The 18,002-nt window shown below is 38.5% G+C and overlaps 1 protein-coding gene across 2 annotated transcripts in view; it reads left to right on the top strand.

Annotated features, from left to right (window-relative positions):
* Nucleotides 1-17,639, top strand: part of LOC126412144 (exosome complex component RRP43-like) — a 153,375-nt gene extending 135,736 nt beyond the window's left edge. For both annotated transcript variants that reach the window (XM_050081600.1, XM_050081601.1), the window contains exon 6: nucleotides 17,180-17,639. In XM_050081600.1, the coding sequence (XP_049937557.1) occupies nucleotides 17,180-17,387 (208 nt within the window). In that variant the 3' untranslated portion in view covers nucleotides 17,388-17,639. The remainder of the gene's footprint in view (nucleotides 1-17,179) is intronic.
* The last annotated feature ends 363 nt before the right edge of the window (nucleotides 17,640-18,002 follow it).

Below are 18,002 nucleotides of genomic sequence, written 5' to 3'. Positions count from 1 at the left end.
TATAGATATCCAAAAATTTTCTTAACTCAGATGTTAACATTTTAGATTTCTAACATGATTAACAAGAACATAGTCTCCAATGTTGAACTTAACGATTTTGACGTTATTCTCATGTATTTTATTTCGTATCTCTCGCTGCTTTTTCATGGTTTCTTTCACAACTGCTTCATGTTCTTGAGCTCACATGATGGCACATGGTTGATAACCTACCAATTCAGAGATAAGATTTGCTGGTTTATTGTGAACATAACTTCAAAAGGTGAAAATCCTGTGGAGCTGTGTTGCAAGCTATTCATTACATCTCCAAAATCACTGATATATTCATACCTTGTAAGGTGCTTGTGGCTAAAGTATGTGCGACATAGATGATTAGTTTCACACATGTACACCACTGTTGGGTTGGATGAAGGATTATAAACTGATATTAAAACATGTCTAATAACAGATTTTTCCATGAATGACTCCCAACACTTTGATACAAATTGTGATTCATTGCCTGACAACATTACTTTACGGAATGAAATTTTTAAATCTGTGTGCCAGACCGAGACTTGAACTCAGGACCTTCGCCTTTTGCGGGCAAGTGCTCTACCATCTGTCCTACCCAAGTACAACTTACAACCCATTCTCACAGTTCCAATTCCGCCAGTACCTCGTCTGCTACCTTCTAAATTTTGCACAAACTCTCCTGCAGACCTTGCACTCCTGGAAGAAAGGATGTAGCAGAGCCATGTCCTAGCCACAACCTGGGGGATGTTTCCAGAATGAAATTTTCACCTGCAGTGGTGTGTGTACTGATATGAAACTTCATGGCAGATTAAAACTGTGTGCTGGACCGAAACTCGAACTTGGGATCTCTGCCTTTCATGGGCAAGTGCTCTATCATACGAGCTCCCCAAGCATGACTTATGACGTATCCTCACACCTCCAGTTTCCCCAGTACCTCATCTCCTACCTATCAAAATGCGCAAGAGCTCTCCTGCAGATCTTGCAGAATTAGTGCTCCTGGAAGAAAGGATATTGCAGAGACATGGCCTAGCCACAATCTGGGGAATGTTTCTATAATGAAATTTTCACTCTACAGCGGAGTGTGCGCTGTGAAACTTCCTGGCAGATGTATACTGTGTGCCAGAGGAAGACTCGAACTTGGGACCTTTGCCTTTTGCGGGCGAGTGCTCTACCATCTGAGGTACCCAAGCACAACTCACGACACTTCCTCACAGCTTTACTTCCACCAGTTCTGCAAGTTCCGCAGGATAGCTTCTGTGAAGTTTGGAAGGCAGGTGACGAGGTACTGGCAGAAGTAAAACTGTGAGGATAGGTCGTGACTCGTGCTTGGGTAGCTCAGATGCACTTGCCTGCAAAGGGCAAAGGTCTCGAGTTCAAGTCTCAGTCCTGCACACAGTTTTAATCTGCTGAAAGTTTCATATCAGAGCACACTCCACTGCAGAGTGAAAATTTCATTCTGGAAACATCCTCGAGGCCTTGGCTAGGCCATGTCGCCACATTATCCTTTCTTCCAAGAGTGCTAGTTCTGCAAGGTCTGCAGGAGAGCTGCTTCAAAGTTTGGAAGGTAGGAGGAGATGTACTGGGGGAATTGGAGGTGTGGGGACAGGTCGTAAGTCATGTTTGAGTAGCTCACATAATTGAGCAGTTGCCCACAAAAGGCAAAGATCCTGAGTTCAAGTCTTAGTCTTGCACACAGTTTTAATCTGCCAGGAAATTTTACAATTAATTTAGGTTTTCCTACATTTTTGAAGTAATCTTTTTCAGTTTTAGCACTAATCCTCTTACGTGTCGCTTTTCTGACAGGATATAATTTCATGTATCTGGAGAAAACATCAACCATAACAAAAATTTAAAAATAACCATTTTTACTTTTTGGTAAACTTCCATAAACATTTACATCAACTAAATCCATGAGTTTGTCAGATGTTATATTTTGCTTCTCACCTTGAGAAGTTCTGTCACTTACCTTAACTCTTTGACACCTGTCACAAGTATATAGTTATTTCATAACCTTTTTAGCCATATTATAGAAATAAACATTTTCTTGTATCTTTTGTGTGCATTTTTTAATACTACAGTGTCCATAACCTTCATGTATATACTTAATCAACTTCTTCTTCCTCTGGCTAACATAACTTCCAATCATCAGAATCCACATCTGTTCTCCTTAAGTGTTCCTTTGTATATTTTATAATACCTGTCCAATTTTTTATAATCTCTTTTGCCGAAACACCTCTTTACTCACTTCCAATTTGATTCATGGCATTGGTTCCTTTTAATTTTGTTACTCATTGCCATAATAATATTCTCATCATGTATATCCTTCATATACCTGGTTTTAAACTTTTTTCCCTCATTTTGATCAAAATTTTCATTACTTCCACCCCCCAATGGCATCCTTGACAAAGTGCCTGTAACATCATTGTCTGCACCTTTAATATATTTAATTTCATAATCAAATTGTTGCAAATACATTCCCCATTGTGTAAGCCTATTGTGATCTAGTCTACATTCCTTTAGGTAGCTTAATACTTTTGTGGTCCAAATATACAATTATCTTATGTCCCAACAAGTAGGTTCTGAATTTAGTAAATGCCCAGTAAACAGCTAATAATTCTTTTTTTGTCACCATGTAAGATTTTTCATATTTTAACAGCATTCTATATGCAAAGTCAATTGTGTCAAATACAATTTCTCCATTAACTTCTTTTTCCTGAAACAGTTCTGCTCCCAAACCATATCAATACCACCTGTGTGTAAACAAAATGGTAGGATGAAATCTGGTGTGTGCAACAAATTTTGAGTATTTAATTGTTTCTTAATATTTTGAAATGCTTGGTGACATTCTTGGGTCCAAACGCAATTAGTGTTCATTTTTAAGTAAATTGCTTAAGCAGGATACATTCAAACTCTGTCCACTCGCAAATTTTCGATAAATTCTGTGTAAACCATAAAAAGACTTCAATTGTTCTCTACTACGTGTTGCTGGAAACTCTGAATTTTTTTTAATTTTATGTGGATCTGCCAATATTCCTTCCATAGTAATGATATGACCTAAGAATTTCAGTTCAAGGACAGAAAATTTTTATTTTTCAGGTTTTGGAGTCATACCGCCTTGTCTAAATTTTTCGCATACCTGCTTCTATAACTCCAAATGCTCTTCCCAACTTTGTCTAGCTACCATAATGTCATCCACATATACAGTAAGTTTTCCTGCCAGATCTTGGCCAAGTACGTAGTCTAATGTCCTTATAACTCAGCTACAGATGAACTTAAACCAAAAGGCACTACACAGTACTGGTAACAGCTACCACTCTAAAGAAAGACAGTATATTTACAAAATTCAGGAGCTAAAGGTAGCTAATGAAATCCAGAAGTTAAATCCAAACTAGACACAATTTGAACATTTCTAAATTTGTGTAAAAGTTCAGTGGTGTTTTCAGGATGATCTGTTTCTCTGTATATATATTATGAGAGGAAAAGTTCCCACTCACCATATAACCGAGATGCTGAGTTGCAGATAGGAACAATAAAAAGACTTTCACAAGTAAAGCTTTCAGCCATTGGCCTTCGTCAACAATACACACACACACGCACGCACGCGCGCGCGCGTACGTACATTTACATGTAAACTCAACATAACCGCACTACGAGCAGCAGCACCAGTGCTTGATGGGTGTGGCGACTGGGTGGGGGTAAGGAGGAGGCTGGGGGGGGGAGGGGGGGGGGAATAGTATGATGGGGGTGGCAGACAGTTAAGTGCTGTAGGTTAGATGGAGGGCAGGGGAAAGGTGGGGAGGGAGGGCCAGTAGTGGAAAAGGAGAGAAATAAAAAGACTGGGGGCAAGTAGTGGAAAAAGGAGAGAAATAAAAAGACTGGGTGTGGTGGTGGAATGACAGCTGTGTAGTGCTGGAATGGGAAGAGGCTGGATGGGTGAGGACAGTGACTAACGAAGATTGAGGCTAGGATGGTTACAGGAATGTAGGATGTATTGCAGGGAAAGTTCCCACCTGTGCAGCTCAGAAAAGCTGGTGTTGGTGGGAAGGATCCAAATGGCACAGGCTGTGAAGCAGTCATTGAAATGAAGGATATCATGTTTGGCAGCGTGTTCAGCAACAGTGTGGTCCACTTGTTTCTTGGCCACAGTTTGTCGGTGGCCATTCGTGCAGATAGATAGCTTGTTGGTTGTCATGCCTACACAGAATGCAGTGCAGTGGCTGCAGCTTAGCTTGTAGACCACATGACTGGTTTCATAGGTAGCCCTGCCTTTGATGGGATAGGTGATGTTAGTGACCGGGCTGGGTACGTGATGGTGGGAGGATGTATGGGACAGGTCTTGCATCTAGGTCTATTACAGGGGTATGAGCTATGAGGTAAAGGATTGGGAGCAGGGGTTGTGTAAGGATGGACGAGTATATGGTGTAGGTTCGGTGGATGGTGTAATACCACGGTGGGAGGGGTGGGATGATAGTGGGCAGGATATTTCTCATTTCAGAGCACGACGGGAGGTAATTGAAACTGTGGCAGAGGATGTAATTCAGTTGCCCCAGTCCTGGGTGGTACTGAATTACAAGTGATGCTCCTCTGTGACTGGATGGTGGGAAACTGGAATAATAAGGCACGGGAGATTTGTTTTTGTACAAGGTTGGGAGGTCAGTGAAGGCTGCAGTGAGACCCTCGGTGTATTTTGAGAGGGACTGCTTGTTACTGCGTATGCGACGACCATGGGTGGCTAGGCTGTATAGAAGGGACTTTTGGTATGGAATGGGTGGCAGCTGTTGAAGTGGAGGTCAACTACTAAGAAGGTGGCTCGTTGGGTTGAATAGGACCAGGTAAAGCAAATGACAGAGAAGTTGTTGAGGTGCCGAGAATAAGATCTCCACTTAGATCTTCAGTTATTAAACATCCATATGTAAAAGTTACTCCCTCAATTGTAAAAGTTATTAAAATCTTACTTTTAATCACTTTACTATGTTTCCCAGTTGCACCTTTAATCTGTACTCCAGTTACAGGTAATTTTACGTAGCCCTTGTCGTGTTTTAATGTTTTACTTAAGGATTCAGTCACTCCTAAAATTTGGCTGTCTGTGTCAACAAGACACTATTCTGACCTTAATAAACGGACAACAAACTTCAGTACATTTATCAGTCTTAACATCCTCGTATGACATGTCATCTTCTGTCTCTTCAAAACTAAAGCCTCTAAAATCGTTGCTGCTCTAACCATTTTCATTGCCTTGGCACACTTTCTTTAAATTTTCACAGACTGCATTATCACTGTCACTGAGAATTTCGTCAATCCAGATACACTTACCTGTTTACTTAAATCAGCACTATGGTTCTTTTCTTTAAGTTGTTTGACAATAACATATTTAATTTTATGTCACCAATCTGAATATAAAGTTAAACAAATTTTTATGATGATTCTAAAGTTTTCATCTTTCTCAGTAGCATCACTATTTAACCACGTATTATGTAAAAAAGAATTAGTATGATCATCTATAGATGCCACTTTGCTAGTAATTAAACCAAGAGTTCTGTTTCCTATGACACTGTCATTAATGTCCCTTAATCCTTTAACAGTGTCCTTGGGGATCTCTACAGCATCATAACCACTATTACACCTTTCCTTACTAAATACCCAATGCCTCCAATTCTTTTTTAAAACAAACAAAATACTTTTCTCCCTCATTACTGTACTTATCATCACTTACCTTCAATTCATTATATTCAGTAATACTGCAAACATCATCAATATCACCACATACATTACCAGCATTATCATTTCCTACTTCATTGCTGTTTAAATACCCAGTTTCACTTAAGTTGCTGTTCATTAATACAGTATTCACTTTTTTCTCACCTGGTTCTTCCATTAGTTTCTGTATTCCAAAATCACCACAGAAATCAGATACTTCAGCATTTATCAAGTGACAAGTCTCTACTCAGCTATAGAATTCTGATAAGTTAATTTCTTCTGTATCCTCTTTTTCAATTTCTGTGTACTTACTTACCTTACTTGCACATTTTGCCTTACCTGGGGAATATATTTCTTTCTCAACAGATATCATATTAACAGAATAGCAACGCATTGCTTCGTTAGAGTGTTTTTCTTGTGTGTCAGTATTTGTATAATTTCTGGTTCATTTGTTATCTGTTTCATGAGCTCCTAACTTGTGGGCCGACAGCGGAGCCCAAGCTAGAATTGTTGTTGTTATTATTATTATTGTTTCCTTCACTTTCTCAGACGTTAGGTCCGGTTAAAAATGGAGTGACGCGGAGCTTGATCAAGCGTCACTTCCTTTTAACTGTGCGGTATGTGTTATATTGCATTTAGGAACTTTAGGGTAATTGAACATGTATCAATAATTACGGATTTCTGTAGTTGTATATATATGTTTGGATGTAGCTGTATTGCATTGATGTACTGGTGGATATTGTGTGGTATGACTCCTGTAGTTGATAGTATAATTGGTATGATGTCAACTTTATCCTGATGCCACATGTCTTTGACTTCCTCAGCCAGTTGGATGTATTTTTCAATTTTTTCTCCTGTTTTCTTTTGTATATTTGTTGTATTGGGTATGGATATTTCGATTAGTTGTGTTAATTTCTTCTTTTTATTGGTGAGTATGATGTCAGGTTTGTTATGTGGCATTGTTTTATCTGTTATAATGGTTCTGTTCCAGTATAATTTGTATTCATCATTCTCCAGTACATTTTGTGGTGTATACTTGTATGTAGGAACGTGTTGTTTTAAAAGTTTATGTTGTAAGGCAAGCTGTTGATGTATTATTTTTGCGACATTGTCATGTCTTCTGGGGTATTCTGTATTTGCTAGTATTGTACATCCGCTTGTGATGTGATCTACTGTTTCTATTTGTTGTTTACAGAGTCTGCATTTATCCGTTGTGGTATTGGGATCTTTAATAATATGCTTGCTGTAATACCTGGTGTTTATTGTTTGATCCTGTATTGCAATCATGAATCCTTCTGTCTCACTGTATATATTGCCTTTTCTTAGCCATGTGTTGGATGCGTCTTGATCGATGTGTGGCTGTGTTAGATGATACAGGTGCATGCCATGAAGTGTTTTCTTTTTCCAATTTACTTTCTTCGTATCTGTTGATGTTATGTGATCTAAAGGGTTGTAGAAGTGGTTATGAAATTGCAGTGGTGTAGCCGATGTATTTATATGAGTGATTGCCTTGTGTATTTTGCTAGTTTCTGCTCGTTCTAGAAAGAATTTTCTTAAATTGTCTACCTGTCCATAATGTAGGTTTTTTATGTCGATAAATCCCCTTCCTCCTTCCTTTCTGCTTAAAGTGAATCTTTCTGTTGCTGAATGTATGTGATGTATTCTATATTTGTGGCATTGTGATCGTGTAAGTGTATTGAGTGCTTCTAGGTCTGTGTTACTCCATTTCACTACTCCAAATGAGTAGGTCAATATTTGTATAGCATAAGTATTTATAGCTTTTTTCTTGTTTCTTGCTGTCAATTCTGTTTTCAGTATTTTTGTTAGTATTTGTCTATATTTTTCTTTTAGTTCTTCTTTAATATTTGTATTATCTATTCCTATTTTTTGTCTGTATCCTAGATATTTATAGGCATCCGTTTTTTCCATCGCTTCTATGCAGTCGCTGTGGTTATCCAATATGTAATCTTCTTGTTTAGTGTGTTTTCCCTTGACTATGCTATTTTTCTTACATTTGTCTGTTCCAAAAGCCATACTTATATCATTGCTGAATCCTTCTGTTATCTTTAGTAATTGGTTGAGTTGTTGATTTGTTGCTGCCAGTAGTTTTAGATCATCCATGTATAGCAAATGTGTGATTTTGTGTGGGTATGTTCCAGTAATATTGTATCCATAATTTGTATTATTTAGCATGTTGGATAGTGGGTTCAGAGCAAGGCAGAACCAGAAAGGACTTAATGAGTCTCCTTGGTATATTCCACGCTTAATCTGCATTGGCTGTGATGCGATATTATTTGAATTTGTTTGGATATTAAGTGTGGTTTTCCAATTTTTCATTACTATGTTTAGGAACTGTATCAATTTAGGATCTACTTTGTATATTTCCAATATTTGTAGTAACCATGAGTGGGGTACACTATCAAAAGCTTTTTGGTAATCAATGTATGCTTAGTGTAGCGACCTTTGTTTAGTTTTAGCTTGATATGTCACCTCTGCATCTATTATCAGTTGCTCTTTACATCCTCGTGCTCCTTTGCAACAGCCTTTTTGTTCTTCATTTATAATTTTGTTCTGTGTTGTATGTGTCATTAATTTCTGTTTAATGACTGAAGTTAATATTTTGTATATTGTTGGTAGGCATGTTATGGGGCGATATTTAGCTGGGTTCGCTGTGTCTGCTTGATCTTTAGGTTTCAGATACGTTATTCCGTGTGTAAGTGTATCAGAAATGTGTATGGGTCTGCAATGTAACTGTTAAATAATTTAATATAATGGAAGGAAACATTCCACGTGGGAAAAATTATATATAAAAACAAAGATGAGGTGACTTACCGAACAAAAGCGCTGGCAGGTTGATAGACACACAAACAAACACAAACATACACACAAAATTCAAGCTTTTGCAACAAACTGTTGCCTCATCAGGAAAGAGGGAAGGAGAGGGGAAGACGAAAGGAAGTGGGTTTTAAGGGAGAGGGTAAGGAGTCATTCCAATCCCGGGAGCGGAAAGACTTACCTTAGGGGGAAAAAAGGACAGGTATACACTCGCACACACATATCCATCCACACATACAGACACAAGCAGACATGTCTGCTTGTGTCTGTATGTGTGGATGGATATGTGCGTGTGTGCGAGTGTATACCTGTCCTTTTTTCCCCCTAAGGTAAGTCTTTCTGCTCCCGGGATTGGAATGACTCCTTACCCTCTCCCTTAAAACCCACTTCCTTTCGTCTTCCCCTCTCCTTCCCTCTTTCCTGATGAGGCAACAGTTTGTTGCGAAAGCTTGAATTTTGTGTGTATGTTTGTGTTTGTTTGTGTGTCTATCGACCTGCCAGCGCTTTTGTTCGGTAAGTCACCTCATCTTTGTTTTTATATATAATGTTAAATAATTTAGTTAGATGTGAATGTGTTGAGGTGAACTTCTTTAACCAGAAATTTGCTATTTTATCATTTCCAGGGGCTTTCCAATTGTGAGTAGAATTAATTGCTTGGGTGACTTCATGTTGCAAAATTATCACTTCAGGCACTTGTGGTATCATCTTGTATGTGTCTGTTTCTGCTTGTATCCACCGTGCATGCCTGTTATGTTGTACCGGGTTTGACCATATGTTGCTCCAGAAGTGTTCCATGTCTGTTATGTTTGGTGGATTGTTTATTTTAATGTGTGTGTTATCTATTGTCTGGTAAAATTTCTTTTGGTTTGTGTTGAATGTTTGGTTTTGTTTCCTTCTATTTTCACTTTTTTTGTATCTTCTGAGTCGTTTGGCCAATGCTTGTAATTTCTGCTTCTTTTCGTCTAATTGCTCTGTCGCTTCTTGTTATGAGATTTTACCTAACCTTTTTCGTTTTTTTTTCCGAGATTTCATTTCTTATAAATTGTGTTAGCTGTCCGATGTCTTTTCTCAGTTTTTCTATTTTGATCTGTAGCCTGTGTTGCCATGCTGGTTTTGTGGGTTTCTTCTGTGTGTTGGTTGGTTCTGATCTCTGCCTAGTGTGTATATTTAGTGTAGTGAGTGCTCCTATATAAACCAGTAGTTGTAACTCTTCCATAGTTGTGTTTTCATTTATTTTGTTGTGTATGATTGTGTTGATAGTTTTTATTGTTGTTTTGACTTGTGGGTTATTTGGTGGTCTATGCAAGAATGGTCTAATGTCTGTATTTGTGTCTTTGTATTCTATATATGTTAGCTGAAATTTTTCTTCTATATCTAACATCTGTGTCACTTCGTGTTCTATTTGTGCTTGTTCTGGTGGCTGTCTTAAGATTTCGTTTTCCTCTGATTGTTTAATTGGTGCGTGTTGTTCTTTGTTTGTTTGCTCTGGGATGTTTGAGTCCATTACTGTATTTTCTTCTTCTTCTGATTGCACATTATTTTGTTCCAGTATTTGTTGTACTTGTTGTTTGATGTTTTCTAATTCTGACTGGGGTATCCTGTTATTTTTTATTATTACACGGATCTGATCAGCTAGTCGTTGTTCTGTTAAAAATTTTAATTCTGGGTATCTGGTAATAAATGTTGTGTATACTTGTGATCTGTATCCAGTTGTGTTGGTTCCTAGGTTTGTTGCTTGGTAATAACAGAACATGAGGTGTCGATTAACTTCATCTGACCATCTCATCCTCTGTCTTTGTTTTCCTTCTAGGGTGGTTGCAGGAAGCATATCCTGCAAAACACCTCTATTTGGATTTAAATCATTTTCCAGTTGGCTAGCAGTGTCGTTACCATTGTGGGCGGGCATAGGGTTCAAGCGTCGTCCCCGACCATGACGGCGCTTGTCCGAGGCTTCTTTAGTTCTGTCCTGAACCAACTAATCACACTAAAAGGGGGGTTAGCCCTATTAGTGGTTTGTTCTTTTCGTCACCTTTTACGACTGGCAGAACATACCGAAGGCCTATTCTTTTCCCGGGCCTCCACGGGGATTATTATTGTTATTATTATTATTATTATTATTATTATTATTATTATTATTATTCCCCCATCCTTGTGTCTCTGTTATCACATCTATTCCAATTTCTGTTCCATCTATTGCCATGTTGGTCTCCAAAATGAAAATTGTTACCATTTACTCTATTATGTTCCTTCTGATGGTAATTGTTACCGTTGTGATTACTATGTTCCCTCCTGTTGTGATTATTACTATGCTAATTTTGGTTACTACATCTTTCAAAATGTGTGTGTCTACTGTAGTTGTACTTGCCTGTTTTTTCCCCCCAGAACTCTATCTAATTTATCTACATATTTCAAAATCGGTCCTATTGTGTCATCTGGCCCGTAGACTAGGTCCCACTGTACCTCAGCTGGTAACCTTTTAAAGTATCAATCTGGGTGAGTTCATAAGAAGCTTTGCTCAAATAAGGTAATTCTTAAGTCGATTTTTGCAAAACTGTTTCATACTAATTCGCCCGTCCCTGTAATTTGGCCCATTGAGAAATTCACTTTTTATTCTAGTGTGTTCCGTCTATGGCCAAAATTTATCTAAAAATCCTTTCTGAAACTCTACGAAGGTTGTGTCATCATTAATATACTGATTAGCCCAGCTTAATGCCTCACCTTCCAGAAACATTTTAACAAACTTCTTTTTCATAATATCAGTCATATTAGACACAAAAGTAGGTCTGCAAAGCTTCAGAAAATCTACAGAATCTAACTTCACGTGAACAGTTTTGCTACTGTAATGTTGCAAAACATGGTACCAACATTGTTTATAAGATTTCGATTAACTACATCATTAGACAATTCCTCAACTTTTTTACTCAAAACATAGACACTTCTTTCTAGGGTGCTCCTTTGTTGTTATTTAATTTTACATTTTCTGAGAATGTGCTGTCTACTGTATTCCCCTATTCAACAAAACTGCTTTCAACAAGTGCAAGTTTGGTGTCAACATTAGTCTCCAAAGTATAAATTCAACTATTTACATTTTTGTCCACTGTACTTATTTCCTTGCACTCTTTTTCTAAAGCAATTTTGTTTGTTTTCCTATCTTCAGTGATCTCATCTTTTGACATTCTTGACTTCAGTGTTGAATTTGAGCCATTTTCTTTCATTTTAGACTCCACAGACTACCCAACCATCTAACTTCTTAATTTTTTGATTGATATCATTTAGGTGAGCTTTATTTTTACCAATACAATCAGAAAACGCTCCTACTGAATGACCAGTTTCTGTGAATAGGTTCTTGTTTTCTTGTTCATGATTTTCAAGTTGCTCATTTGTTTTTACAAACTGGTCGTTGTTCATTTTTATTAACAGTGACAGCATGGTCCTCTTGTCATTATCATCATCTCATTTTAATTCATCCGTTTGTTTTTCCTGTTTCTCAGCTTTGCTGTTCTTGTTTCACTACACTATATATGTCTCCTATGTCTCTATTACCCTTATTGTTCCAGATTCTTCAATGACTCTCATTGTTAAAAATAATACAGCAAAATACTTCAACAAAAAGAAAAAAAAAATAAAGAAAATATTTTCAGTACTTAACGTTGTTGTTGGATGTCAATGCTCTCAATTGTTCGCCTCATTTTTTATTTATTTTTTAAATCTTTTTCTAATTTCTGCTTATAAACTACTTTTTGCCGCTATTATTGCTGTTTTGTAGCTGTGGGTCATATCTGGCTTATCATCGTTCACATAACATTTTCACAGTACCTTTTAATCTGCAACAAGAAAAATAGTCCAACACAGTATTCACGTTTTACTTTCAGAAAATCGCAGGTGGCACCACCATAATCTGACCATCACCACCCTCTTGTTGCCCAAAGTTGATTCATTAATTTTTGAAGTAAGTTACTGATTTTGGTAGTCTGGTCACATTTTCACAGCACTTGCCATGCTGAGATAGTAACATACTGCAGCAAGAGGTGGCAGCGGTTGAATTTAAACAACTAGTTTTATTAATAATACTCATCTTTTTTTGTTGCTCTTCTTTGTTGTGAGTTGAAGGTTCAATATCCATTTCCTTTCTTTGGTTTAACTTAGTATGATCTTCTAGAGGATAATTGGGTTGCTTCAACGAAATCATGTAAACAGAGATGGACTTTCCTAAATAACACATATATATTCAGTGATTTCACTTCACAATATACGAATCAGTATAACACACATGACTCGTACTCTATCCTCGCACTTCAAACTCGTACAACCAACTGAACAAAAAGCAAAGATTTACCTCTAACAACTTGTAGCAGAGAAATTACTATCATATATTGATCTATTTATGCAAAATCGTCTTTGGAACATAGATTTCATAAATAAAATATAAAGAATTGTTCATCATTTTTGAGAAGTACATAATCATTGTGGTAATTACATTAAGTTTTATAAAAGTTGATATTTAAACATTTTTGCATAGCTGTGTAGTAGTGGATTTTTGGTTTTTATGTTTTCAGTATGGTTTTGGTCATTTCATATGACCCAGAATCGGTTAGTACATTTATCTCACTATAACCAGTTTTTTTACAATTGCGCCCCAAAAAATTTTAAAAGCATAAAATTTGAGAGAAATTTTGATACAAAAAAGAAAACTGGAGTATAACAAACCAATATTCATCGGTTCTTCATTACATGATATACAGCATTTTGACTATCTTAGCATCATTACTTCATTAAAATGAGGTGGAGGGTATAATTTTGCTTCACAAAGTTCTTTTCTTGTAGTAGTGGATTTTTTGTTTTTTATGTTTTCAGTATCAGTTGTTTCATATGATCCAAGGTTGCTTAGTACATTTATCTCACCATAACCAGTTTTATTTTAGTGGTCTCAATAGGAAGAACTCAAAACAAGGATATCATCAAGGTAATTGATGCAGCCAAACACAGAGGCTCAGAGGCTGTCAGCATTCTAAAAAACACTGAAAAATTGTGAGCATGTTAGCGACACCAAAAGGCTAGCATTGATACTGTATAGGCCAAAATTTGTATTGACAACAAGAAGGTGCCAAGTGGCCTCATCCAAGGCAGGCTGGAGGTACCCTTTTGACAAATCAAACTTGGAAAAGTAGTGGCTGCCTAATAATTTTGTGAGTAACTCGTTATGGTGGGGCAAAGGATGTGTATGTATTGTGGACTCTGCATGACATTGAAGTCACCACAGAGGCAAAGCTTATCCGTTGGCTTCCTAATCATGACCAGTGGTATACCCCATTCAAGCAACAATAAGTGGACTTATTCGGCCTTGACAGAGTTGCGCAACGTGACAGGCAACTGCCGCGCCCAAAAAAGATGAGAACGTGTGGAGTCTTTCATGTTAATGTGATTCCGAAAAGCAGTAGCACAACCGAGCCCAGGGGAAAACAGAGGCAAAAATGTAGAGCAGGGGGTCTCCAGTTGCTCATATGGAACTTGATTGTACACTAAATTTATCTCATCAGCAATGGAGAAACCGAAAGCGTTAAACACATCTAGCCTGAACAATCACGCTGGGTTTCCAGAATGGGGTCACTGTGGTGGAGCTTGTAGGTGGACATGTCTGAAAGCTGGTGGAATCCATCAGGGAGGTAATCCATATGGTTTGTAAGCCCAGTGCTGGAGCCTTTGTAAGCAGGTAGGATCAATTTTTGGTGACATATTGCAGTTCTTTTTGTGGATGTGAGGTTGGTTTCCATATTGACAGATTTGGGGAATGGTAGTGAGGCAAGATATGAGATTATAAAGTTCTGGAAAGTTATCATAGGATGACTGCTGAAGTGTGGGCAGATTATGGTTAGGTGGAGAAGTAAGGTAGTGAGGGTGCACCCCCCTTATGATTCAGAATCACCCAAGACTAGAGCAACTAAATCACATCCCCCACCAGTGTTTCAACTACCCCTTGTTTCCCCTGAAATGAGAAATACCCTCCCTATTATCCTTCTCATTCCTCCGACAGTGTTATTCCTCTGCCTATAGCCCATCCAACCTATACAATATCCTCGTCCATCCGTTTTCCGTTCCTGCAGGTGAACATATGCTCTATGACTCATATCCCAGTATCAGACCTAGTTTCAAGACCTGTCCCATACATCCTTCCACTACTATTTAGTCCAGTCCTCTCACGGGCATCTTCTACCCCATCAAAGGCAGGACTACCAGTGAAAGCAGCCATGTGGTCTACCACCTTATCTGCACCACTTTTTGTTATTCTACGTGGGCATGACCACTAACAAGCTGACTGTCAAAATGAATGCCTACTGCCAAAATGTGCCCAAGAGACAAGCTAGATCACCCAATAGTAGCATGCCATCAAACATTGTGTGCTTGACTTTGGTGACTGCTTCACAGCCTGTGCCATTTGGATTTGTTTTTCACCAACATCAGCTTTTATGAATGTGAAGGTGTTCCCATAACCTCCTGGCTTCAACCCATAATATTTCATGACCCCACCTGCCTCTGTCTCCTTCCTGCTTCTACACTAATCTCTCTCACACCTGCTGTCACCGCACCTGCACCTGCATAGCTTTTATCCCTTTGCTGGTTCTCTTCTCTTGCAGCCCTTCCTGCCCCAGCATGTCCTTGCACACTCCCACAGATAGCACATCATCTTCACTCACCCATACCCAGTTGTACCTCCCCCTTCCCACCCCACACCTGTTTTGTACCCCACTGCCCACTCCAACTGAGATCACTGCTCACCAGCTGTGATGGCGCTATGGTTGGCCCGCTAGATGGTGCTGCCATAGGTCAAATGGATATCAACTCCGTTTCTTTAAATAGGAAACCCCTTTTTTTATTACATATTCATCTAGTATGTAAAGAAATATGAATGTTTTAGTTGGACCACTTTTTTCGCTTTGTGATAGATGGCGCAGTAATAGTCACAAACGTATAAGTACGTGGTTGGTTGGTTTGTGGGGTTGAAGGGACCAGACTGCTACGGTCATCGGTCCCTAAGTACGTGGTATCGCGTAACATTCCACCAGTGTGGGTGGTATTTGCTACGTGATACATTACCCGTGTTAAAATGGACCGTTTACCAATTGTGGAAAAGGTCGATATCGTGTTGATGTATGGCTGTTGTGATCAAAATGCCTAACGGGCGTGTGCTATGTATGCTGCTTGGTATCCTGGACGACGTCATCCAAATGTCCGGACCATTCACCAGATAGTTACGCTATTTAAGGAAACAGGAAGTGTTCAGCCACATGTGAAACGTCAGCCACGACCTGCAACAAATGATGATGCCTAAGTATGTATTTTAGCTGCTGTCGTGGCTAATCCGCACATCAGTAGCAGACAAATTGTGTGAGAATCGGGAATCTCAAAAACATCAGTGTTGAGAATGCTACATCAACATCGGTGGCACTCATACCATATTTGTATGCACCAGAAATTGCATGGCGACGACTTTGAACGTCGTGTACAGTTCTGCCATTGGGCACAAGAGAAATTACGGGATGATGACAGATTTTTTGCACACGTTCAATTTAGCGCCGAAGCGTCATTCACCAACAGCGGTAACGTAAACCGGCATAATATGCACTATTGGGCAACGGAAAATCCATGATGGCTGCGACAAGTGGAACATCAGCGACCTTGGCTGGTTAATGTTCTACCGATGTTACTACAAGATGTTTCACTGCATGACAGAATGGCAATGTACTTCCAAAGTGATGGATGTCCGGCACCTAGCTCGCGTGCAGTTGAAGCGGTATTGAATAGCATATTTCATGACAGGTGGATTGGTCGTCGAAGCCCCATACCATGACCCACACGTTCACCAGATCTGATGTCCCCGGATTTCTTTCTGTGGGGAAAGTTGAAGGATATTTGCTATCGTAATCCACTGACTACACCTGACAACATGCGTCAGCGCATTGTCAATGCATGTGCGAACATTACGGAAGGCGAACCACTCGCTGTTGAGAGGAATGTCATTACACGTATTGCCAAATGCATTGAGGTTGACGGACATCATTTTGAGCATTTATTGCATTAATGTGGTATTTACGGGTAATCATGCTGTAACAGCATGCGTTCTCAGAAATGATAAGTTCACAAAGATACATGTACCACATTGGAACAACCGAAATAAAATGTTCAAACTTACCTACGTTCTGTATTTTAATTTTAAAAAACCTACCTGTTACCAACTGTTCATCTAAAATTGTGAGCCATATGTTTGTGACTATTACAGTGCCATCTATCACAAAGCAAAAAAAAGTGGTCCAACATTCATATTTCTTTACGTACTACACGAATATGTAATAAAAAATGGGGGTTCCTATTTAAAAATATGCAGTTGATATCTGTTTGACCTATGGTAGCGCCATCTAGCGGGCCAACCATAGCACCATCTGGTTTCAAGCTAGACAAGTTTTGTTCTTTGTAGTTTTTCCGTTTGATGCTTATTTCATGAGATATTTGGCCCGGTTATGATCAATGGACCACCCTGTGTGTGTGTGTGTGTGTGTGTGTGTGTGTGTGTGTGCGGGCGCGCGCGCGCGCGCGCTTGTGCTTGCGCTCTAAAGATTTTGCCAATATATGTTTATTTTTCCAGTGACATTGTGATTGCTGATCCAACAAATGAGGAAGAAAGTATGGCCAGTGGAGTCCTGAGTATTGTCATTCAGGGAGACCAGTTAAGCTCTGTTCACAAACCAGGGGGAACACCGTTATTAGAAATGCAATTGCAGAACTGCATTTCTGCAGCAAAAGAAAGATCACAACTAGTGAATAATTTAATTTGTGCTGCAGTGGGCCAATAAAGTTTAAAATTTTGAATTAAAATTGCCATTTTATGTGTGCGGAAATACAAATGTTCTACTTCAGAAACCGACCGTGTATATTTTGTACCATTGTTAAACTTTTATATGATTTATTAAAAAATAAAGAAATAGAAAATGGAAATTCCAGTTCACTTAAGTCTTATAAATGTGTGTACAATTGTTAGTTGAAACAAAAGATTATCATGAGACATGTTTAATAAACTGCCAGTTTGGCTCCTATGAAAAAGACAATGCTGATTTTTCTTCTCCATTCTTTTCCATTCATAGGTTATGTTTTCTCCGTAATCTGATCTCAAAATTTTCTTCATTTAGTCGTGGCAGGTTGTACGCGTTTTTTGCAAGTGATTACTGTTTTAGATCAATGAGGTCCATCTTCAGATTCACTGGGTATAATGGCTGAAACTAGCAATCACTTTTGAAAAAAGTTTGCAACAATGAAATAAACAAAACTTTGATCACTGCATATGTCACCAATGATTATGTCAGTATTCATTCTCATGACCTCCCCTTCTTTCTTCTAATACTGAAAGATGATCTGCATTTTTCTTTAATGAGATCAACAGACAAGTAATTTGAAGGGGTTGAGACAGTAAC

This window comes from Schistocerca serialis, chromosome 7 (assembly GCF_023864345.2).
Source record: "Schistocerca serialis cubense isolate TAMUIC-IGC-003099 chromosome 7, iqSchSeri2.2, whole genome shotgun sequence".
Lineage (NCBI taxonomy): Eukaryota > Metazoa > Arthropoda > Insecta > Orthoptera > Acrididae > Schistocerca > Schistocerca serialis.
The sequence above is the reverse complement of the archived record's forward strand: the minus strand, read 5'-3'. Positions and strand labels throughout refer to the sequence as shown.